Source organism: Hippocampus comes, unplaced genomic scaffold (assembly GCF_001891065.2).
Source record: "Hippocampus comes isolate QL1 unplaced genomic scaffold, H_comes_QL1_v1.1 scaffold21, whole genome shotgun sequence".
Classification (NCBI taxonomy): Eukaryota; Metazoa; Chordata; class Actinopteri; order Syngnathiformes; family Syngnathidae; genus Hippocampus; species Hippocampus comes.
Window position 1 is genome coordinate 1,528,387 of NW_017805745.1, and position 25,177 is coordinate 1,553,563.

General features: G+C 44.2%; 1 protein-coding gene across 1 annotated transcript in view; it reads left to right on the forward strand.

Annotated features, from left to right (window-relative positions):
* LOC109524513 (neural-cadherin) overlaps positions 1 to 25,177 on the forward strand; it is a 203,442-nt gene that overhangs the window by 108,178 nt on the left and 70,087 nt on the right. The window contains exons 8-16 of the mRNA XM_019884446.1: positions 652 to 824; positions 4,924 to 5,092; positions 6,527 to 6,697; positions 7,863 to 8,035; positions 10,400 to 10,567; positions 13,464 to 13,713; positions 15,563 to 15,690; positions 15,763 to 15,949; positions 20,119 to 20,262. Coding sequence (XP_019740005.1) covers positions 652 to 824; positions 4,924 to 5,092; positions 6,527 to 6,697; positions 7,863 to 8,035; positions 10,400 to 10,567; positions 13,464 to 13,713; positions 15,563 to 15,690; positions 15,763 to 15,949; positions 20,119 to 20,262 — 1,563 coding nt within the window. The remainder of the gene's footprint in view (positions 1 to 651; positions 825 to 4,923; positions 5,093 to 6,526; positions 6,698 to 7,862; positions 8,036 to 10,399; positions 10,568 to 13,463; positions 13,714 to 15,562; positions 15,691 to 15,762; positions 15,950 to 20,118; positions 20,263 to 25,177) is intronic.

Here is a 25,177-nt window from a genome sequence, read left to right on the forward strand (position 1 = left end):
CTTTGTAGGTGTCCTGTCATGAACCGCTAACCGGCAGAGTTTGGGATTTCTCCCTCAAGTTAGTTTTTATATTTCATTTTGTTTTTCAAGCAGGTTTATTGGTTTTTTTTCCCCTAAAATGCTTGCCTGTTTTCCTTTTTTTTTTCATGCAGTATTCGCGGAGTGCAAGATGAAAGAGACAGTCACTGGGTACTGTGTCATAAAGTGCAATTGTCAATGGACTGTTTGACCTTTCTTCTCGTGCACTGTTGTACAGCAATGCAGAAAGGCCATTCTTGCAACAATTGCAGTTTGACAAACGTAAGCTGTCGTTGGTTAGTTTTCATTTTTTTGACATGTTCTTGAATGGAAGTTATTTGTCAATTTCACTTTTGCTTAGTTTGCCTATTTCATTTTCTGGGGACCTTTTGTTCACCATATTGACCTCGGTAGCTAGCCATCCACTTTGCTTCGAAAGACTGCTTTAATGGTTTGCCTCGATATTCGCTGCCATCGAATGACCACCATTCCAGAAAAACGTCTGGCCCAAAGTCAGCCGGGATGGACTCCGGCTGGAGCGCTTTTGAAATGGGATGAATGGATGGATGGCGGCGTTGCGTTTGCGTGCGATCTTCCGCTGACGACCTGCGTCCGCTTTTGCTCGTTGTCCAGGTTTGATCCGTCTGCGCTCCAGCCCTCCGCCTCACCTGCAGGGCGTGGAGTACGTCCTCAATGTGACGGCGACGGACGATAACGCCTCGGGCGGCCCTCGGGCCCTGTCGTCCACGGCTCAGGTGGTGGTCGGCGTGGACGACGTCAACAACAACAAACCCGTCTTTGAGAAGGTGACGTACCGGCGACCGGGCGCCCTCAAACTGTTTTCTGTTGCATCGAGGTCAACGCTTGGCGGCTCCTGTTCCGATCATCCGGGTGCCCGTGGCAACGCGTCTTTGCCGCGCGCTTGCGAACCTCTATCGTGTGAAACACCTTTGGCTGGCGAAAGCTGATTTCGCGCTCACTTTTCCACCTCTTCATCACCGTGACGACGGCAGCCGAGTGATCCTCTTCCATCCCACATAAGTCCTCTTTTCCCACTCACGCTCATTGTCTTTGTCCCTCGTCTGTTTATCAGCCTCCCCGGAGGAGTGATTAGCCGGTCGGACCCTCGCCTCGCTCTTTAATTCAAAGCTTTCACCGACGTGGGAGACGTCCCACTCCATCGCTAAACAAACGCAACCGTGTGCAAAAAGCCAAACTTTAATGTAAGGCACATTAATTTTGCACTTTTTCCTCATTCACTTCCCGCTGTTTTCAAAGCAGGGTTCCTCATATTTTTTGTTTTTACAGTATTTTTTTACATAAAGTGATTCGTGACGAGAAAATCAACACAAGGCAGTCGAAAAAAATGTTAATAGCCTTTTCACTTCTTGAATAATCAGCAAGAAGGATTTAGGTTGGTCTGAGCAAAAACACCACTTTCTGACTGAAAAGTGGAGAATTGTTTTGATTTCATTTGAGAAATAATTTTCCGGGAAAAAAATTCCATGCTTTTAAATTCACAAAAGAGTTTGTGAATCATATGAAAAACTATTGCCTAATCCCCCTCCGTCTTCCCCTCCAAAAAGTAATATATTTTTAAAAGACCTTTGGGCCAAAGTTTGTGAATCATTTGAAAAACTATTGCCTAACCCCCCCGTCCTCCCCTCAAAAAAGTAATATATTTTTAAAAGACCTTTGGGCCAATCATGGACGTCAACAGATATTTGGTGAATAATATGCCTCTAAAGGTCTGCAAAAAGTTATAGTCTCGAATAGGTCTCTCATTCGATCCATCCATTTTCCGATCCGCTTTATACTCACGAGGGTGGCGGGGGTCGGGGAGCCCATCCCAGCCGTCTTCGGGACAGTAGGCGGGGGACCTGAACCGGTTGCCAGCCCATCACAGGGCACACGACAACCATTGACACTCACAATCACACCTGGGGACAATTTCGAGCGTTCCGTTAACGTGTCATGCATGATTTTGGAATGTGGGAGAAACCCGGATGACCCGGAGAAAAACCCACGCAGGCACGGGGAGAGCATGCAAACTCCACACAGGAAGGCCGGAGCTGGGATCGAAGCCTGTATCCCTGAACCGTGAGGCGGACATGCTTGACATCAAGTTTTCTGAAATGATGCCTTTCAATTCAGACCAACATTTGAAATTCAAGCCATATTCTCAGGAGATGGAGAATGTGCCCAAAACACTTCTTTACTGGAAAGTCCCGCTCGCTTCGCATCGTTGTGTGCGTCCAGTACATATTGCAGCTTTCAGAGCATATTGGCATTACTCCGAACCCCCTGCGCCCCCCCACTATTTTCCAGGGCAGAAAGGCCAGAAGAGGTCTGGGAGGACAGAAGCTTTCAAGCTTGTCCTGCAGCTCGACCAATCGCTTAAGAAGTCACTACCGTAGCGCTCTGTGATCTCGCGCTCGCCGGTTGAGGCGCGAGGTGAGCACTTGAACTCGGGCAGTGGCGCCGCCCGGCACTCGGCGAGTTCCTGCCCTCCCTCCGAAGCGCGCTCCAGAGGCAAAACTAACCAGCCGTGTCCCGGAGGTCAGGAACTCAACCGGGAAATTGAGCGAGAAAATCAGTAGTGCAGTCGGCCTTTTCATGGCCGCAACCAAGGAGGGATGATGTCGAGTGCGAAGGAGAGCACTGCTGCGAGGCGAGCGCTCTTGCTAGTTTATTGCGGCTTCTGTCTTTCCACATTTGGGCGTTACGATCAGATTCAAAGGTGGGAAAGCCCACTTTAATTTTCCAAACAAGCTCTCTGAGGTTGCAACGTTTGGTTTACATTAAAAGAACCCCAACCAAATAAACAAACAAAAAAAACCCAACCTGTGACAGACTTCACCAGATTTTCTGCAAAGGACCCCTGAAGTGGGCGCACAAAATGGCCGATTTTCAAGTATGGCTCTTTGAGACTTTTTTTAATGGGTTACTTAGGATGGAATGGACAATCAAGTGTCGCGTTCCAAACCAAAACTGGCTTTGGGAGCTAAATTTTCAACTTGATCTGGGGTTCTCCAGATTTAATTTTGATGGAGGGGAGGAGGCGTCAAGCTTTCCTGCTATGCTCTGGCCACAAGCGCTGACGAAGATGAACAATTTTTGGTGTCGCTCGTCGGCATAGAATGACTGTTTCAAAATTGGTCACCATCAGACAAAATCTGGAGGACAAGAACGTCTTAAAATTCGAAAAAACAGTGAACAAATGGCAGCTTACATCCAAAATGGCAAACTGAATCAACAACACCAACAAAGCCTCGAAACCCCCCCGAAAAACAAGAACAAAACACGATGACGACAAACGAAACGTGACGATTCGACACCGAGTGGTCGGCGTGGCAGTCCTTTTAAAATAAAAAGAGCGAATGACCAACAGGTGCGACGCTGGTGGAGAAGCCCACCGATGCCACCTGTTGGTCACAACCGGAACAGAAGCACGACGCCAAATCTAATCGAAACGAAAACTGAATCATGCCGGCTTTTAATGAGGCTGCTGAATTCCATTTGGAGACCGTTATCACCCCCAAAAATATCGAGGATAAAACCAACCATTGACATTGACTCGACAATAGGCGGCAAACCCACACGGGCCTTTCTTGTTTCCGCCTGCGATGCCATATTCAGAATATCCGATTAATAGTCTCCGAATTCTGCACTTCCACTTCAATGGAGCCGTTAAGTAGCACCGAGAAATTGCTATGGAGCTTCTCATAAATCAAGCCGACACGCGCACGCACACACGCACCGTGGCTGGTGCAGATACATGACAATTAGCGGTGAAAATAGAATCAAGTACTTTTCTAAGCGAGCTTCATTAATTCGCACAATTTGGCCTGGAAAAGCAAGAACAGCTTGTGGGGGCGCAAATGCGCAAACATCTTGGCGGAGAGAAATGGTACTTTATGTATAATAGATTGATTTTGAAAGTCTCCCTCGCAGCCGCGTGCTGCAAATGCCGTTGCGCCGAGGCCCACTGCTGTGAGCCGTCAGCGGGGGGAATCAAGAACTACAAATTAAAGCCGCGTACCGCCATGTCAGCCTCGAGGACTCGGTGCGGGCGTCTGAAGGAAACGGGAGCGGGGCCGGAGCGCCTTTCCTGCCTGCATGCATGTGTTTTCTGTCAGTAGGGGGCGTCCAAGAGTCTGTTTAGGGTGCAACCTATAAAACTTGGTGTAAAAATCAGCGGTGGGCAACTGGCAGCCCGCGGGCAGCATGTGATTTTTTTTGATTTAAAAAAAAAATAAATAAAACAAAACAAAAAAATATCAGCACAGACAAACCAGCTTCACATCTGGCTCAACAATAGCTTTAGCTTGCGTATTACATCCAAATACGTAAAACATGTCCCAAAATGTCACGTTTCACATTCAGCAACAATTCCAAAAAATGGAATCCGTGAATGCCGATCCACATCTGGTTGAGAAGTGCGTGCTTCTATGGAGCCTCCCCAGTAGCAGTGACGGAAAAATGGTTACCCCCCCCCCCCCCCCCCGATCGAAGTCGCCCATCCCTGCTTTAAACCAACATGGTCAAGCAAGGCTTCTTGAGAAATTGACCCCAAAATGGCGTCTTCAAACAACGCGGTGGGCTTCCCGCGTCTTTTCATATCTTGGTTGTTGAGCCTTTTTGGTTTGTCTACTCATGAAGCTTCTCTCAAGAGTCCAACCAGGAGTGGCTTCGGGCCGTTACTGCCCACCACCCACCGCCATCCCCTCCCGACTACCTCGCCGCACCACATCAGTGAACGCCACTTTTGGCCGAAAAAGACTTTGACACATATGGATGAACTGTGCTTGTGCAATGAATAAAAGATCACCTCTTATGCACTTCTGACATAGTTTGCCCGCTTCCTTTTTCTCTCAACCCCCTACCCTCTCACCGCCCCCTCAGTGCCAACAGTACCGGGAGAAGACGGCGGTCCTGGAGAACCAACCGGCCGGGACGTTTGTGCTGCGGGTTGACGCCGTGGATGCGGACGAGGGTTCCAACGGCAAGGTCACATACGGCTTCATGCACAAAGACTCCACTGTGCCCGCTTTCAGCATTCACCCTGACACAGGTGCACGCACACGTCGCACATCTCAATTGACCGGCAAGTCTTCTTTTCCACGTGCTCGGTTTTTTTTTCATTTGGATATTTTCTGGACCTACCCAAAGTAGGGAAAAATGTGTTATATAACGGCGGTTTAAGCAATTTTTGAATGCAGTACAGCACGTGTGTTCAGGAATATTTTGCGGAAATATACATGCACTCGGATTCCGAATTGACTTCACCGACACTGAATTTTTTTGAACCATCAAACAGTTCCATCTACACCTTTTAGCTAGAAAAAAAAATCAAAATATTCAGGAGCGGTTTCATCATTCAGCTGCAGCTTCAACTTTCAGATGCAAAGGCAGTTGCAAATTTAGCGACAAAACGCCACTCTGAGATCGACCAGGCCAAAGCAATCGATTGCGCAATCATCCAACTTCAGCCAACCGCGTTCAGCTTCCTCGGTCACGTGTACTGATGAAACTGGCAATGTGCCATTGGTTGCTTCGGTCTGGTTGAATTGCAATTGACATTTTGCAGCTACATTTGCTGCTGACTTTGCATCCGAAAGTTGAATTCGCAGCTGAATATGTCAGATTTTGTTCATGCCGTCAAGTGTACATTGAATACGTTCATGGTAAAAGCACTTGAGTGGAAGGGAGGAGTTCAAATTTGAGGATCTAATGACACAGATATATTGCCACACAATTCATTTGTATTTAACTTTGAAATACCATACATCTGAATTTAATCTGTTTATTGGGGTCCAATTTTTATTTCACTCATGTGCAATACATTTTAATGTCATCGTTTTTTGAGCAAGTTTTTAAATTTTCATTTCATTCATATTCAGAGTCGTGTCAATGCTCAAACTGTGCGGAATGTTACAGTGGGTTACAATAATATTAAAACTTTTTTTTCAATCAAATATTTAGCACAGTTACGCTATTGCATATATTTTGAGGCGGTACTTGAACGTGCCAAAAAAATGTAAAAACTGCAGGGTTAATGAGATGAGAGAAAAGAGAACAAATATATTAAATGTGAGATAAAAACATAACTCAAAAAGATGAAAAATAAATCTGATGCTTCAAAGTTTGCTCTTTCACCGCAGTTGGCTGTACTTTCGTTTTATCTCATTTGAAATGGTCCCCATCCTTTTGTTTTGTTTACGAGTCGTTAAACAAAACAAAACAATGAATGATCCTGAAGGTAACAGCACTTCCTCAATTTGAGCCAGGAGAAACGCGACCTGTGATGAAATAAGTTTTTACAGCTTGCAACATCAATCGAGCTTCTCATCACAGCAGCAGGACGCAATCGAAACGGATTCCTTTGTTTCGCCGCAGCAACCGAGTGCTCCTTCGTTGTGTCGTTTTTATGAGGATGTCAAAGGTTCCCGTTGCGCCGGGATGCAGCAAACGACGTCCGTCTCTTCTCATCGTCTTTTGTCTCCAGGGACGATTGTCACGGCCCGGAAATTTGACCGCGAACGCCAGCGGGAGTACGCGGTGACGGTCACGGCCACCGACCAGGCCAACGATCCGCTGATTGGCATCTGCCAGCTCAACATTCTCATTGTGGACCAGAACGATAACAGCCCCAAGTTTGAGAACATCCGCTACGAGTGTGAGTGCAACTTGACTCGGAAGAGAACAACATTTGGTGACCTTCATTCAATTCAAGAAGCCAATTTGGCCCAATAATTCAAACCACCATGAAAGTGATTAGAATTGAAAATGCAACGAGACATGTTTCGAGTATTTCGACCGGCATGCTAGCTAAAACCATTGATGCGCCTCATGTGACGGCGGCCTTGTTTGCGTTAAATGAACAACCGAATGGAGTCATCTATGTAACGTGTTGATCGCTGTGCGCATGCTGGAAGCGCGGCGTTGTTGTTTGATGTTAACACGTCTTCACTTTTTGCTGCCGTCACGTGACATCCATAAACAATGACAAACACCTTTTTTGTGATGGCGCCAATTTGTGGACTTTGGCTGTTCGCGGCAGGGCTCGATCTCTTTCTCCTTCTTTGCCAAGTATATATTTAAAAAATAAAAAGCTTGCAACATTTGGAGAATCCTGCTTGCCCTCGAGGACATTTTTTTTCAGGACAAAAAAATGTATCAAAAATTGGGGTTTAGCATAAAATATGAAATGAGAATAATTGGGAAAAGCAGGTTTTCATTGGCCAGCCTCCAACTATTAAAAAAAAAAAAAAGAAAATTGGGATTAAATAAAATAAATTCTCAAGAAATGATTTTCACTCGACTGAAATTTGGAAAATAAATGAGTTTTGAAAACACATTTGGAGATGCATCTTCGTCACGGGAGACAATGATAAAAAGAGTTTTGATACGAATAGATAAGATGCCAAAATCTGGAGAATCATGCTTGCAATCTGCAATCTAAAAAAAAAAAAAAAAAAAAAAACATTTGGAGAAAAGTGATTTTCACGACACTGATGAAAGAAGGAAAATGAGTAAGATTCATATTAAAAACTCCGGAGATGCATGTTTGTTAATTGGGACAATAATAAAAACATATTGGAAACAAATAAAACCACAAAATTTGAAGATTCTAACTTGCCACCGAGGACAATTTTTTCTCAGAAAAAAACATTTAAAACTCACATTGAATGCTAGCATGAAAATATGACAAATCGTTCATTGGAGCAAAGTGTTTTTCAATAGTCTGAATTCAATATGGAAAAAAATGGTCAACATGCTACATTTGGAAAATCATCTGTTTCTTATTTTGTGCTAAACACCCCAAAATTCTTTCCTCGTAGACTTCCTTCGCGAAGACACGATGATCGGGACCAGCTTTTTGCGAGTGGCGGCCCACGACGACGACTTTGGAACCAACGCCGCCGTCACATACTCTATGTCCAGCGAGCAGCCGGAGTACCTCAGGGTAAACCCGCTGACTGGCTGGGTTTATGTCAACCAGCCCATCTCGCAGGTTTGCACTCACGCTAAATGGACACAACATTCTTTTTTTTTTTTTCATCGAAGATCTGAACCATAACGGTGACACATTGAATCACTACTGTCCATGTTTCTCAGCAGGTTAATTGTAGAAAGCAAATAGGAGTCCTTCGTGTTGTGGATGGAAAGAAAGAAATGAAAAGAAACATTTGGACATTCAGTGGATGCTTTTCATCAGAGAGAAATTCACTTGAGTTGAGTTGAGTTAATGTCCATAGATATGGGCGAGATGATTTTCTTCCAATATGTGAAAGTGCTGTATCCTGTATCCTCCACAATCATAGTGTGTAGTGAGTAGTCTAAAAATATATCTTCTCAGGCTGAAAAAAAAAAACATTGCGTCCCGCGTGCATTTGATCCCGCGGGAAGTTGTTCCTCCCGTCGGACTTTTATCACTGTGACCATCTCGCCGACGTGCAATTTCTTGGATTGCTGCCGCTTGTTCCGAAAGATTGCGCCCGGCTTTAATCGTGCGCGGCCTGAGGAAATATCCACGTCTCATTTCGCCGAAGAAAGGACTCTGGTGATGACACAATCAGATGTTTGCCCGCTGCCTTTTTTTCCACCAGACATCTACGCGATCAGGGAGAAAAGCGTCGCTTGCTCCTCCGGGCATGGAAATGTGACGAGCGGCATCGGGCGTTTGCGCTTAGCATGCCTCTTACGTGATTTGATTGAGATGAAGACATTGCAGGGTTTCTCTGGAGGGCTTTTCAAGTGGCATCATTAGCTTGATTAGCTTAGTGCGTTAAATGGAAGATGGAGATGAGAATCTAGTGGCCATCGTGGATTCCTGCTCCACTATACATAAAAAAAAAAAAAAAAACAATTGCGTGATGATCTGAATCGGAATGACAGTGGATATGAATGCAAATCATCCAGCATCATCAATTGCTGGAAAAAGTTGGTTTGATCAAAATAAAATGAAAAATGCAAAGACTTGATTTCAAGGGATTAAAAAAACTCACAAAATTTGGTGATGCATGTTTAGCATTGGTGATAATTAGAAGGAAAAAAAAAACATCACCCCAAAACTGAAATTTGTCCCGTATAGTATAAACCAACAAAATAAAAAGTAAATGATTAAATTTGTACTCAATTCGGAAGTGCATGTTTTGTACTGCTGTTATGATTGTGTTTAAAAAACAAAATAAAACATTGAATTCTCACAAAATTTGGAGTTGACTCAAAGCATTTGTGAAAAAAAAACAACTTTTTGGCCTATATTGTAGTTGGATTTTATGGGAAAAAAAAATTGAAAATGTGTTTTTATTTGACAGAAACAACTCGTCCAGAACTTATAAATTATTACATTTAGAGATGAAATGATTAAAGAAAAAAAAACATGGGGTACTGAAGTGATAACTCACTAATATGGAGATGCAACATGAAAGCAAACGACCAAAGTGGGACGATTTGTGATTGTTAAACATGCTCCCTTTGGATATATTTTTTTGGGGAACTCACAAAAGTTGGCGCTGAATGTTTTAAGTTAAAGTAAAAATAAACCCTCACAAAAATAGAATTTTATGATTTGGCATCAACAAAAGAAAAAAAATGGTTTTGGAGAATTAAAAAGTCAAATGCTAAATTTGAAAACTCGCGCTTTGAAAGTGCAGCGATTAGTTGCGATGCAAAAAAACCCCAAAACAAAACTAGTCAGATTTTGGAGATCCATGCTTGCCTTTGAAGACAGAGAAAAAAAAAATGCTTTTACCCCAAAATTGGATTTTACGCTAAAATTACGAAGGCCTCATTTTCATTGGTCAAAATGAACTAGGTCAAAACCCTTTTTTAGTGGGCCAAAAATAAAATGCCGCGATGTTGTATTTGGTGATGATTAAATGATTAGTGGAAAAATGTTGTGTTCATAAAAAATAAAAATAAAAAAAATGCATGATTGTATTTGAGTGACTTGCATATTTTCATTGGCCAGCATGCAACTGAAACTCTCAATTTGTTTGATGGACGAAAACATGCTTTCAATGGGAAAAATGACACGCAACAACTTTTGGGAATGCATGCCTTGACGTTGGCCAAAGTTATTTGGATGGATGCTCAAGATGGGTCATTTTTGCCAGACTGGCACCGTTAAAAAGAAATAGCGTATGATAATGAAGCACGGAATTTGGAAATGCATGCTTTCAACGGTATTTTGTTCAATGGGCTGGATACCAAAGTGCACCTTTTGCCTTTTTTTTAACTACCAATCAGCCTCTGACAAAAGAGAGCCCTCGCTTATGACTGACTGGCATTTTCTACTATTTGAGCACACAAATCCACTTTTCCATCTTTTTTTTTTTCTCCACTCCATTTTATATTCTCGCCGTGGCTTCAGAGGACCTACATCACCCGGGAGATCGTGGCCACAGATGGCGGAAACCGGAGCAGCTCGGTGGAACTGGCCGTCACCATCACCAATGTGAAAAACCAGCCGCCGCAGTGGGAAAAGGAAAGCTACGCCGTGGTCATCCCCGAGAACACCGTGCGGGACACGCCCATCGTGGTAAGTCCCCGCGCTGGTTACGTTAAGGCTCCCCCAAAAACACTGCCCGGGGAATCTTTCTTTCCACATTTTCCACAGAATGCGGAACACAGAACACCCTTTAACGTGAACAGGGTCGCGGGGAGTTGCTGGAGCCTATCCTTAGCTGACACTTAGAACGCTTTAGAACCAGGGTGACGACGCTAACAAGCACAGTTCCATAGATGGAAAAGGCATGAACTCATTCGTGAATTATTTGAGTCAAGACACCACTGACTTGAATCGACACAAAATTGGGCAAACCGACTCTCAGAACTCTCCGACACACAAAGAAGACTAAAAGTTCCTAACCTAATTTACAGCAGCAAAATAATGAAAGGGAGAAGTAGAAGAACAAAAGTAGATCTATCTATCTATCTATCTATCTATCTATCTATCTATCTATCTATCTATCTATCTATCTATCTATCTATCTATCTATCTATCTATCTATCTATCTACGCATATATCTATCTATCCATATATATATATAAATATAAATGAGAAAATATAAATCTAAATGAGAAAATATAAATATAAGCATATTAAAAATGGGTGAGTGGGGGTGAGTCGAGGTTTTTAGGTCTGTCTATTCAATAGCCATTGTGATGTTTCTCAAACTGTCCTTCGAGCTATTTGGGCACTAACAAGCCCCGATCGCAATCAGGTATCAGGTGAGTGACGCAAATTTGACAAGCTTCTATTTTTTTCTTTGACAACACTTCAGCTGGGGAATTCGCCAAGTAAGCCTCAAATGGAAACAGGGATTCGAGACAGATGGGCGACATGAAATTGCCAGACTTTATTTTTGTTTTGTTTGTTTGGTTTTTTTTTTTTGCTTATGTTGTGTTTGTGGGCAAAGCGCAGCATTAAATTTTGATTCTAATCATTTGTTTGACTCGAAAATGTAGGTCTGAGCTTCATTGGCACGTGATGCTTTCTTGCTTGTACTCTGGCAGCACAACCCCCACCCCCCGCCCCCACAGGGGCCGTCACATACTCAAAAGCTCACCAAATCTTATTTGTCTGTTGTACAACAAGAGGGGCCTTCACATACTCAAGAGCTCACCAAATCTTATTTGTCTGTTGTACAACAAGCAGTAGAAAATTCAACTTTTTGACATGGAAACCTAATATCATGATCATCACTATCCACGTTTTTCAATCTACCGTTGCACAAAGAAGAGTGAAAAAGGCCATTTTGTCTTGATGAGGTCAACTATGATCATGTACTCGCATTCAGTCACAGAAAATATTTTGTCATTGTTACCTGTAACACATTTCTGACTTCTCCGATTTGGGTATATGAAAGTGAATCCAGTTTCTGAGCTGTAAGATGGTGGCAATGGAAGGAGTCGCGCCCATGCTTTGTGTACATTCGACGGTAATCACAGCGTAAGCATTCCAGGGAGCGGACCTTCCTTCCTCAATTGCACTTTAAAGTTAATTGAAAAGAAGAAGAAAAAAAAAACCCACATCTATTTTTCCTGGACATCATTTGGGAACCTTCAATCGTTTATTAAAAAAACAAAACATAACCGGTTAATTATTAGCTGAACCTGGAAACAACGACGACCTTTTCCACATGGGATTGCTCTTTTAGCAACCAAATGAAAACACACAAAAAGCAAAGCGCGGAAGCGTTATTTTTAGCGGGTTGCAGATGTTCGCTAATAGCCGTTTTTCATTATTCATCCGCACTCCCGTTTATGCCTTCTCGACTAATCACGAGTGTTTTCTCAGCGTCTCTCCAAAGCAATTAAGTCCATTAAAGCCGCTGATTGATATTTGCGCGCCGAGGATGCAAACAAAGCAGTCGCCGAGGGTCCTTCACGTCGAGCTATCGGATCCTCCAAAATGGCAGCCGACAGTCGGCCTGAGCGAAATGAGAAAAGCGGCGTCGTGGTAATGACTCTGTAACTTGTGGAAATTGGAACACTTTGCGATTTTAAATCGGCACGTTTGCCAGCCAGTGTTTCATGACTCGCATTGTTTTGGGTCAGAGTTTGAAAAACGGAAAGGGTGAGGCTTAAAGGGCTGGCTTGGGCCAAGTGGTGTGGAATACGGTCAAGGCGAAGAGCAAGCCTTTTTCTTTGTGATAGTTCATCTTTGTTCGATTTAATTATTATGCTTATTTTTTTTTGGCAGTCTTCACATTGAGCCAATGGGATCGTCGGAAATGGCAGCGCAGCCTGCCGGCGATGTTGCTAATCCCTCCGCTGCGCAAATGAGAGCTCTCCCCGCCTTTAATCGGGCACGTTTGCCAGCCGGCGTCTCATTACGGCGGCTTCCGCACTCGGGGGCTTGACCGTCTTCAGCGAGGTCACTGCCGTCCTGTCCAAGATGGCATTTTTGAGCCTAATTGGGAGCGCATGGCAATGTCTTCTGCTTGCTGCTTCCGCCTTAATTAGCCAAGCAAGGATGAGGCGGGAGTGGTGAGGACGCCTCGTGTTGTTTGGTCCCGGCGGGTTGGAGCCTCACCGGAGATTTACGGCCTTAATATTTGACTTTACGTTATTGCGCGCCATAAAACACAGGGGGCTGATCGCTTTCCGCTAAGTAGAAGAGTGGAATGTGCCAGCAGGTCTCTGGAGGCAGCAATAGATTAAAAGATTTAATCTGGACCAGGGCATACAATTTCAAGCTAACGTGACAGAGATTGGTTATTCTCGGGTGGGCGCTTGCGTGCGTTGGAAAAGACGGAGACCGTGGCACACTACCGTGGTGGCGGCAGAATCCTACCTTGCATTTTAATCTTGGTCAGATGCAAAAGTCGACACGAGGCAGGATGGTTGAGGGGGTTAGGCTTTGCTGTTTTGGTTTGGGCTCGGAGTTTGAGTGAGTGCATATCAAAAGAGGGGGCCCTCTCTCCAAACAGACCATCAAAGCCACCTCCCCGCTGGGCGACCCCAGGGTGACGTACAACCTGGAGGACGGCATGGTCCCGGAGACCAACATGCCTGTCCGCTTCTACTTGACGCCGAACCGGGCGGACGGCTCGGCCTCCATCCTTGTGGCGGAGCCTCTGGACTACGAGATCACCCGTAACTTCATGCTGAGGGTCCGAGCCCAGAACGTTGCCGCCGTCCCGTTGGCCGCCTTCACCATTGTCTTCGTCAACGTCACAGGTTGGTCTTTGGCCTGGTCTCACCATACTCCTCCCACCTCGTAACGGTGTGATGGGCCATTCTCTTAACACTGCACCCCCAGCTGACCTCATGCTGACCTCGCTTCTTGTCTTTTACCCCCTTTGAGCTCTCTTGCCCGCAGATCGCCCTCCATCCGAATGGTCCAATTCCAACGAGAAATAATAAAAAAACTAGCTTCGACTTTGTCACCTGACCAGTCACGTTAGGCCATGTCCTCCTTCACAGTGGATCGAACTGAAATGCGCAGCTCAGTCTTGCTCAGTTCAAGTCAATTCTACTCCCATTTTTTTTGTGACTAGCGGCAAAAACGGACGTTCACGTTTGGTCGGGCTGCTCCCTGCTCGCTGGCCCTGTACAATCGTCTCTTGCGTTGACGCGGCTTCAAGGCTGCGCTCGCGGCGGCCCGGTGTCACGGCTTTGTCCGCTATCGATTCATTTTGTGAACCATCTTGACACCGGGATGAATGAAGGATAAATGTGGAGTCACGCCGGCGACAAGAGGCCCTTGTCAAACATACAGGCCCTACTTGTACTTTGGATGTATGTCCTAACCCCACACTGTCACCTTATACCCTTTGGCTCTCGCCATCACGCTTACATATAATGATGGCGATCGATGTCATTGATGTCCCGTTTATTGCAAAAATATTTTGTCTTTCCCCACAGACTGGACCGGAAAGGTCTTTAGTGGAGTGACAGCAAAGGGACCTCCCGAGTGGAATAATTTATCGAGTGGAACATTGAGTGGAATATTTCAGTCCAGTAGTGGAAAAGAGTAGGACGTTTTGCTCACGTTGGCTCAGTCTGGGCGCTCCGCTGACACCCGGAGCCGTTCGTTCTTTTGATGCTTCGCCCTCCTGTCGACGTATCCACAAGTTAGCTCGTACTTGTCCGGAGTTCAAATGCTGCTTCATCTTCCCGCAGCCCTTGCAAGTCTGAACGACAGCCCGGCAAAGCTTCGCCTTTGGTCCGACCGCAGAACTTGACAGTTGAGCAAGAGAATAAAACACGTGTCAGGACACGGCCAACTAACGCGAGAGAAGAAAGACGCTGCAAGACTTCTTGTCACGTACAAACTGTCCGAGTAACTTTTGTGGAACTAAAGGTTGCACTCTGTAATTGCAAATGCATTTTCAAATGCCAAAAAAATAAAGTGTTGTGCTGAATAAAAGGTCAACGTGCGCATTGATAATGGTGCAGAACAACTCGGGCCACTCATCGCTGGGCCATTCAAAGTGGAATGCCACAACTCCCAAAGTCCTTTTCGGCATCCTGTCGATATTGGAAGGTATCACCTCGTCTCCTCTCAAATGACACATTTTCAGGAAATTAAACAAAAATATTTTTGGAGTTACCGGGCATTGCATTATTGCTATCGTCTATCGAATATCAACACGCACGCCACCCCAAAGTCATGTTTAAACGCTGACCCACCGACCAGCCTAAAAGCCTTTCTTGCTGCCCCCCAAAGCAAACAACAGTGTTCCATCATCTTCCTGAACTAATTTTTAAAGGGTTTCGGCCCAACAGCAACGATATGCTGAAGATATGTAGCCCCGCCTTCATGCCTGGTGGCCCTAACCCTAACCCAGACCACTTACCCTGGTGCCTCCACTCCTAAGCACTAAACGCTAGTCCTTAACTCTAAGGTAGCCCCAAACCCAAGCCCTATTACCCCCTGAGCCACACCCCTAACCCTCGCCTATATCCCGAGCCCCCTACCACCACCCCTAACCCCAATCCTAGCCTCGAAACCAAACACCAAAACAGGCGTACGGTCAAATGTACGTTAAACTAATCCAAGTTGCCATTCCCGGCCATTTTGCAGATGTGAATGACAACGTCCCCTTTTTTACATCCTCCATCTACGAGGCCTCGGTGACCGAGGGCACCCAATCGGGAACGTTGGTGTTTCAGGTGTCCGCCAATGACCTGGACTTGGGCCTCAATGGCAAGGTGAAACCCTGCGCTCCCACACACTTGTTTTTGGAACAAATGTTCGCACCATAAATACTGTCTTTCTTCTAGATCGCCTACTCGCTGCTCGAGGATCGAAATGGGGACCACCAATATTTTCGCATCGACCCCGAGCTGGGTTTCATCTACACGCAGGCTGTTTTTGACCGCGAGACCAAAAGTTCCTACCTCTTGGAGGTCCAATCGGTGGACGGCTGGGAGTCGGCCAGGCCCGGCAAACACGGACAGCCCAACTCTGGTGAGAACTGGTCCTCTTTAATTGCTTGACTTAAAGCTTGCTTCGTCATAGCCGAATGCACTATTAGCAAAGCAAAGTCAAAGCTCAAAGCGTATTGAAACACGCTAATTGGTTTTGAACGTGCTTCAAAAACTTCAAAAGTGCGCGGTCTGTCCGATACTTTGAAGGACAAAAAAACCCCACCTCCCCGATGGACTTGGCTTGAAATTTTGAAAAAATGCATCAACTCATCTTTTGCCTCGTTGAGAATAAAGAGGAACGACTCGGCAACTCTTGATGCGGCCAGAACCTTTGTCGATGTTCCAAGTGAAAGAAGCAACCCATTCATGGCTTTTCTTTTGCATCAATATGAAAGAAGAAATTTGGATGCTTCAGTGGCAGACGACATGAATGTGATCCATTGATGACGCGACAAGTACAGCTAAATCCAAGTTCAAATGTCCGGTCTTACGCCAATTGTTTGTTTTACGCTGCAGAAAGCGAGATTTCTTGTCTGGCCCAAATGTCCCGAGGCTTAGATGTTAGAGCGCCACCTGTCGCTTTACAACTTTGCCGATAAGAAGGGGGTTGTTGTGGCTTGACAAAGTGTGCTTTGGAGCCTGGAAACACAAGCAAATAAAAACGCTAAAATCAGTCAGTGCGAAAATCCAGGAGCATTCAGTTTTGATTGTTGCACTTCCAGCAGTTGAAGTCATCAAGTCCGCTCCAGCTCGCAAAAAAAAAAAAAAAAAAAAAAAAAAACACTTTTATGTTGGCCATTTTCAGAATGTGAACCAAACCGTGACCTTAGAACAGAGGTATGGGGAAAAAAAAAAAAAGATTACCGCATCCCGGAAAGGCATAGCAGTGGAGTCCTTGGGAATTCATCCTAAAACGTCACTCCTAATTTTTGGAGAGCGGTGTTTATCGTGACTGAGTAAGATTGTATCGTTTGACTTGCTTCACCCAAGTGATGATTTGACTCCACTCGACTGGCTTGAGATTTGGTAACTTGGGAAAGTCGAAGGTTGCATCTTAAAGACCGACACTCCCACCTGTGCCGTTGAGCAACGAGACGGCGCTTTTGGATCTTTGTCGGCTGCTTGGACAGCTGCAGTTCATTTAAGGCTCCATTTATTTCCGCGGCGACAGATGAAGCGCATACGTGCCGCTTTGGTCCCGACCGACCGAGCGCATGCGGACGGCAGATGCTCGGCCAGACGGATGCTCGGAGAGAGGTGTTGAAGGAAGGCGAGGGCGGAGGACAATATGCTTTTGATCACCACATCCTAGATGAGCCTAGGCCCTTCTCGAAATCCTCGGCTCGGCTAAAATAGTCTCAATGTCAAACACGTCACACAACAAACGACTGGTCGCGTTGAACGCGAACAAACCTGAAGAAGAACTCATTTTCATTCCCATCCGAGTTTGTCACGCGTAAACTTTACGCATCTGGTGAGTCGGCCCCGTGCCAGCTGGCGAACAGATGACAGTCGCTGACAATCTTCCGCCAAAAATGTGCTGATTACATTTTAACTGAGAGCGAGAGAGCGAGAGATTGCTTATGATGCGCTTGAACTTGAATGAGAGCAGATAGTCGTCCCTCCCAACATCATGTGCTACTGTTACAGTTGGTCTTGTCGAAAAAAACAGTTCATTGTTCTGCCCGTCACGATTTGTTGCTGGCTTAGAAAGATGAAACTTTGGCCTCCATTGACCATCCCCCAATTTTTGGAGGTTTTCTAACCGGAAAAGGATGTTTTGCTCCACAGTCTCTTTTTGCCGTCGCTATTTTTATTTTTTTTAAATGCCTTTCATTTCCTCTTGAATAATCACTGTGGCCAAGATATGCCACGATGGAACCTTCATCTTTGGTAGTATTCCTCCTTCCGAATGATGTTTTTCTCAGTTTCTAAAAAGCCTACAGAAAGCGCTCGTATCAAAAGATAACTCTCTCAACTGTCGCTTTACACTTTGCGGTGTGAATGTTTGGAGTGCGAACAGGCGGCTGCTCTGCTGCTTCATGCCACTTTTTGCTCCCCCCCCCCGCCTCCGACAACATCTCATTGCGTTGTTGTGCGCCATCTTCCCATGCCGTGCCTTAAATTATTCATCTCCATCTCGCCGAGTGCAAATGATGCGACGCTATCAAAGGCCGGTCTACCACAGGGCGCTTTGAGCTCCGCCCCATCCCCAAGGTTCCTTCCATGTTTTTTACTTTGGGTTTATTGGCTTATTTTATGCCCTGTAACCGATGAGTCCCTGTGGCAGGCAGTGGTGGGAAGTAACAAAGTACAAATACTGTACTTGCTAAGTGTACTTTAGTAGTGAGACTTTTTCATTTGAATCCCCTACATTTAAAAACAAATATCTGTAGCTCCCATTCCTTGTTTTGTCGAAACCGGCTTGATTTTTCAACTTCCTAAGATAATGATGATGTAAATATGTAAATGTAGAGAGGCAAAGTCAACAGTTTTGAGATCTCAGTCAAAAGACCAAAAAGAGTTGCGTTGATGCTCCTGTTTCACGAGTGTTTTTGCATTTTTTATACACTTTTGCGCAGGAGCACGTGGGTAAGTCTCCCCCCCCCCCAAAAGAAAAATTTGTTTCTTACCCAAAAGTGAAGAAAAGGATATTTTTTGTTTTTACTTTTTTTTTAAATTTATTATGAAGAGAAACACATAAAGCAGAGTGCTGACACCTCAAACCCGGGAACAACTAAAACAAGACCGAAAAGGGCTTATGGTGGCAAAACAAGCATTTATTTACAGTTACAAAACTAAGAAATGCGTCGTAAGTGACATTGGCTCAAGTTGAACATCATTGGCATTTTGACATGCCATTTGCCATTCACTCCATAAGAAATTTTCACAGTTTGTATTTTAAACACTAATAATAATAATAAAAGTCAACTTCTTGCATGGAAAGAAGTTTGAAGCCCGGGCTAGTGGGAAAGTCTCATCCGTCTATGTGTTTTCCTCAACAGACAAGAGGCGGGAAATGGAAGGGAGGACGGTTCGAGTTATTTTGGTGCGCGTCGGCGTGGGTGAACACGTTTGCGACTACTTTGTGTTCTGGCTGCAAAGCGACAGATGTGCGAGGTGACAGAATAGGCACAACTCCGCGCTTGGAATAGCATCTTTCTTGCTGCCGTTATGAAGCCTTTCTTGTTATTGTCGTTGTTGCGTCCTTGGTACTCGTAGGCACGCCGGATGGCAGCATGTTCATTTGTCAGGTCAATTGAAGGTCACAGAGTTGGGGAAAAAGGTGGCATTTATTTTTCAGGGAAGGCTATTTTTTTGTTTGTTTATGTTTTGGCTAAAATTGTACATTTTGCAGGATTAATGGAATGTATGTATGTGTTGGAATCTTTATTAATTAATCAATTCATTTATTTATTTGCAGATTCAAATTTTTTTCATGAAAGGAAAAAACGTGTTTTTACGAGAGTGAAAGTGTAATGCTAAAGAATGAAGTTGAATGATTTTCAGTCACACAGGGTTTTTTTTGTTCTTTTTAAGAAAAAAAAACGGCTCAGTGTTATGAGAACACAGTCATGTCTTTTCAAGAAAACATTTTGATTCTTACAAAAATAAAATTGTATTTTTCCAAAACTCGTCATTATTTTTAAGACTAAAGTTTGATGTTTTTCATGAATATGGCGTGTTATTATAAAAATAATATCAGACGTTTTGAAGAACAGTGACTTTTTTTTTGGATGGAAAAAAACAGTTATAGAAGCAAGAATGTTTTATTTGCAGGAAAGAAATAGAAGTTCTGAAAAAAAAATTATGTCTTGAGAATCATACTGCATTTTTTTTAAAAGCAAAAAAAGGAAAACTCTTAAGCGATAATAAAGTTGAACATGTGTGATATCACAAGAAAATCGTTATTTTTTGCAATAATTTTATTTTCTAAGACAACTTGTCTTTTTTTTCCAAGAAAGAAAATTTCAAGACTTCAAAAAAGTATTTTCTTTAGATTATATTGAAACTAAAGCTGTGTTTTTGAAACTGTAAAAAAACAAAAAAACCAAAAAAAAAAAACAGGATTTTTTTTTTTCCTGGCTGTTTGACCACGAAAAAGGCCTGAATTGATCATAATTTACCGCCTTTTTTTTCTTTCCCTCCCGGCCCAAGAATCAAGTACTAATGTTCCGATCCTTAAGTGTTTGTTCTTGTCACTCTCAGACACGGCGTACGTTCGCGTGTTCATCAGCGACGTCAACGACAACGAGCCGGCCTTCGCTCAGAGCGCGTACGAGGTGGACACGGATGAGGACGCCGACGTGGGATTTGCCGTCCTCACCGTCAGCGCCAACGACGGAGACGAAGGTGCAACTCCACATTACATCCTATATCATGCATGGCAGGTACAGCAAATAAGTAAATATGATCCATGATTAATAAGCAGCATTAAACATGATGTGAATGTCGTACATCAAAGTTACATAAGCATTAAATATGGTCCAATAAATCCGGTCAAAACTATGATGCATGATGGTTGCACTAAATATGATATGCACATGCGCTCGAGAGGCGCGTCAGCATCAAATATGAGGTAAGTATGGTACGTTTGATGCACAATACCGGTGTGTAGCCATCATACGGAAATGTTAAATACCGTAGGGTCATGGGGCATTCAATGTGACGCAAAATGTTGCAGGTACGTCAAAGTGAACGCGGTACATTGGACTTTGAATAAATTTGATATAAATGAGCTCTGTTAGACAGACATGGATATAAAATAAACAGTCTATGTCATACATGAAAAGTACATGCTGTACATGGGAATTATATGGCAGACTCCAGGCGGACACATTCTGAAATATTACGTTGAATATCAGGCAAACGGGGTTGATTTAAAAAAAAAAAGCTATGCAAGCAGTAGTATGATGGGTTTCTCGAAATTGATGTCAACGTGGAGGTATAGCCATTCTGCACATCTGCTACAGCAGAAGCTCGTTAAGAGTGTTAACGTGGCATAGATGGCATGTTAGAGGTGTAGAAAATACGGTACATTGGCGTGACATCCAGCAAAAATACGATGTCATTGCGCTACGCACGCCGTCATTTAGTCAGATGTTATAATGGGCAAATTAGACTTGTGTGCATATTGAACAAGCCGAGTGCATACGCATTCGAAACGAGTGCGCACAAATCAGTCCGGACCAAAGTCTCAAATGAATGTTGGCGTTCTGCCTGATGTTGCCACTCCTTGCCCCAGAACAGTGTCGCTGATGGCGGCACCTTGGGAGCCTTCGACTCTCTCAGCAAGATCACGACTTGTAGCCTGAGGAGCGCAAAACACTTCTATATCGCAATGTTAGAAACCCAACAAGCGGCTGACCTTTCCAGTCCCCCTGCCTATAATAAGGCGCACATGATGACTCGGCCATATTATCGCTCTGGGGCTTGAACGACGCCACTCCTCGTCCGACATCGTTGGAATTATGATCTATTAATGTCGGCTTCCTTCCAACGCAGGCCACCCCGTGGGCTCGCAGCACCTTTCTTTGGACCGGCGAGGTTGGCCAAATGTTCATTTGCGCCGTTAGCATCTTGTCGCTGTCCACTGACAACCCCCGTCAGTCCACTACAGCACCATTTTTGTGACAACCGTGTGCTCAAGCCAGACTGACCACGATTTTCTGGAGGGGTGTTTCATGTGGCCCCCTCTTGTCTCAACACGGTTTTATGATGAATAATTTGTCAAATAAGACTTAAACAGATGAATCCATCCATTTTTGTCGACCTCACGGCGCTGCCATTTTGTCCTGTACCGCCCTCCACCGCCGACTGTAATTGATGTCAAAGTGCCCTCGGGCTCGCATTGTAAAATTCACCCCTGAACAAACAGAGAAAAAAGGTGAGATGTGACGTTCGTAATGCGAGGACAAGGGTTCCAGTAGATAGCAGGGGGAAAGAAAGGCGTAATAGTTTGCTTTTTTTTTTTCCTCAAATTTTCAACAAATTTGTCATGAAGAATTACTTTTTTTTTCAAGAAAGTGGCTGTAATCTTCAAGGAATTTTAATAAAATGTACAATACAACAAGATTTTTTTTTCACAAAAGTATTTTTTGGGGAAGGGGGTATTTTTTTTTTCCCTAAGACAAAATTAATCTGACAGGAATGAAGTCATGTTGAATAAAATGTTGGGTTGAAAAAATAGTGTCATGTTGTCGGAACATTGCTACACAGTATATAATATTCCAGGAGTCAAGTTAGATTTTTTCAAGAAAAAAAATAGGTATTTTTCAAAGACAAAATTTGTTCCATAAAGGGTTGTATTCGAATGAAACTGCCATTTGGGATTTTTTTTTTATATCCCCTGAAATAATGTTCGAATCAATCAAAAAAAAAATGCCCGATCTTGTGAGAATGAAGTTGTAATTTTTTTCTCAAGAACCTCCCCAGCCAGTATTTATTACGCTGGCGGTCAAGTGGAGGTCCTTCTTGATCCTGCTTTCGGAAACGGAGCCACCTTGATGCTAATTGTCGTAATTATCATCATGACCGTAATGGAGAAGACCACCCCAAGTGCATAGTTGGGCACCGGCCACGAGCAAATGTCTTTTGCAAAGCAAAAAGTCAAAGTTCATGATGATAAGAAAAGGAAAAAAAAAAAGATGTCAAGACTGCTTGTCCGTGTGAATTTTGGCATATAAAGTGCTGGTTGAAATGCAAATGTGAATGTGGAGCACAAGCGGAGCTGAAATTGAACATCTGTACTGGATTAAAAAGGCGAGCCCCCACTTGGGATGTCATTATCAGTAAAATCAATACAATTTCAGCAAGTTCGGCAGAGGCCGCCGCGAGCTCCTTCCCACTGCTGCCAGTGAGTCTTTTTTTTTTTTTTTCCCGGTTGTTCGTTGGATGGCAAAAAGCTGGAATAAATCCTCTCTGTAAACAAGCGTAGTCTCGTTAAATGCCAGAGCCAGTCAATACTCGCGCTCAAAAAGGTCTCATTATAGCCTCCGTGCTGGCCAGAGTCAGTCCAAAACACCTGCGGACAAACTCCATCTACTTCGCAGAACTCTTACAAGCCTGTAGAAAGTCTCGCGCAACTTGCACGACGACATTACATTCGAGGAAAGCAAAATGGGTTGTCCAGTCTGTCCCGATCTCACGGTTAAACTTGGGTGGGTGGCAAAGCTTTCCCTCAGTGGTCCCCAACCTTTTTTGTTGACCAGCCAACCATTTTTTTCATTGCCTTTAAATTGCCAGACATTTTATTAACATCGATTTATTATGATTTTCATTTTTTTCTCAAACAGTGTCATTCCACTGCTCAACAAATGTAGACTAAAATAACACCGTGAGCTCCTAAGAAATGGGCCAACCCGGAATCATAAATAGGTCTTATCATGTAAAGCGAATCATTTTAAATTTACGATGGCACGTACGGCGTTAGCATCACCGCTACTTGCAAAAGTGACGGCTCAAAAGATGACCCGAGCGATTGCTGCTTTCATTCGGTGGTTGTCGGCCCGTTCTAAGCGACGAAACTGCTCCCGTTGACGTGGGCAGGCTTTGCAAACTCTGCTTGCATTTTCATGCTTTCCACTCCATCGCTCGAGTGCTACTCATTCAAATGATCAGCTCACACAACTTGAGATCAATCAACCCGCATTTCTGAATGTGTGATTTAGTTACCGTCGGGCGCACTGACTGTGCATCCCGTATATAAAAGACTCCATGTTTATTCATGATTTCACATGGTTGCTATAAATTTCACGAGTGCGTGTGCGTGTTTGTGTGCGTGTGTCGTAAAGTGCATTGTCCAGGGAAACGAAGAGACGTTGCAAATGAGTCCAGAGATGAGGGAAAAAAAAAAGCCCAACACTCATTTGATTTTGTTCGGACCGCAGCATCCCTTGCCGGCTGTCGGCCTTGAGCTCCTCACGGTTATTTGCAAATATTCAAGCCCTGCGGACAATTAGAAAACGGAAGGGGGGAACCCAATGTGAACCCAAGTCAAGAGAAGTTGCGACTGCACGTATCCCCCCGACGTCTCGTTTGGTAAGCCAAAGGCAGGCGCTACAAAACGAGGCGGATTTGAGGCTCCCAACAATTCCAATTTTGGCACGTCTCACACACACGCACACACACATATACACCCCCCCCCAACAAAATGAAACACACACACAAAATGTCACATGCTCCTCCTGACCTAGCGAGCTTCTAACCTGACCGACTTCGTAACAAAGGAGCCAACAACTGAATGACCTTCCGACTGTATCAAAGCTACCGTACGTACCTGCACACACATAACTAAGAAGGGAGCAAACAAACCAAACAAGCAACCACTTAACTAAATACTGAACAGTGGCAAACCTTTTCAGCTCTCACGATTTGGAGTTTTACGCATGACGTTTGAATGTCAACTATATTGGAATGCGAATCTATCTCTGAGTACACATCATCGATTTTGGGCATGAAGCAGCAACAGGCGTCAGTGGACGGGAAGTAACGCCGCCAACAGCCGGCTCGCCTCACGGCGCCGTTCGCAATTAAGACGGCGTTTTCCGCTATGTTAAACCGAGGACGGCCAATCAGGTGTTAACGAATCACAGCGCCGTGGTTGCGTGCTGGGAATTAGCATCATGCTAATCAGAATAAAGTGAGAGGAGAACACAATCATCGGAACCTCGCTGGCAGGCAAGCGCGCAGGGTCAGAGCCATTATTCCACGAGTGGCGTCGAGGAGGGAGGCGGGGCGCTATTGTTGCAGACAACATTTAGCAGCAAATCATCATCGTCGTCGTCATCCTTTCGCATTCACCTACTCTTCATTGTGACCTTCAAACTAAAAAAAAAAAAAAAAAAAAGTCTGGTTCAGCCCCCCGCAATGACAGTAAAGGATGTTCAACATATAAATAATAATGAACGCACGGAAAAACAGTTTGTACAAGATGAAGAGAACATGAAATGAGATGTATCTACTTAGTGCGCATATTTTAAAACATGGACTTTGTGTATTGCAATCATTCCCAGCTATATGATTTCTTTTATCGACGGGAAATACATACACGGGCTTTTTACGGCATATTTAGACATGTCGGGTCGAGACAAAAAAAAAAAAAAGCTGCAAAGGCAACTTGATTTATACATCATCACTTGACATCATTTCAGCACATTTACAAACAGAAGATGTCAAGACATTTGAAAGCATCGGAAAGAAATGCAAAGTAGCTTTTTGAAATGACAAAACGACCGTACAGTGAAATGGAGGGCCAAAATGCTTAAAA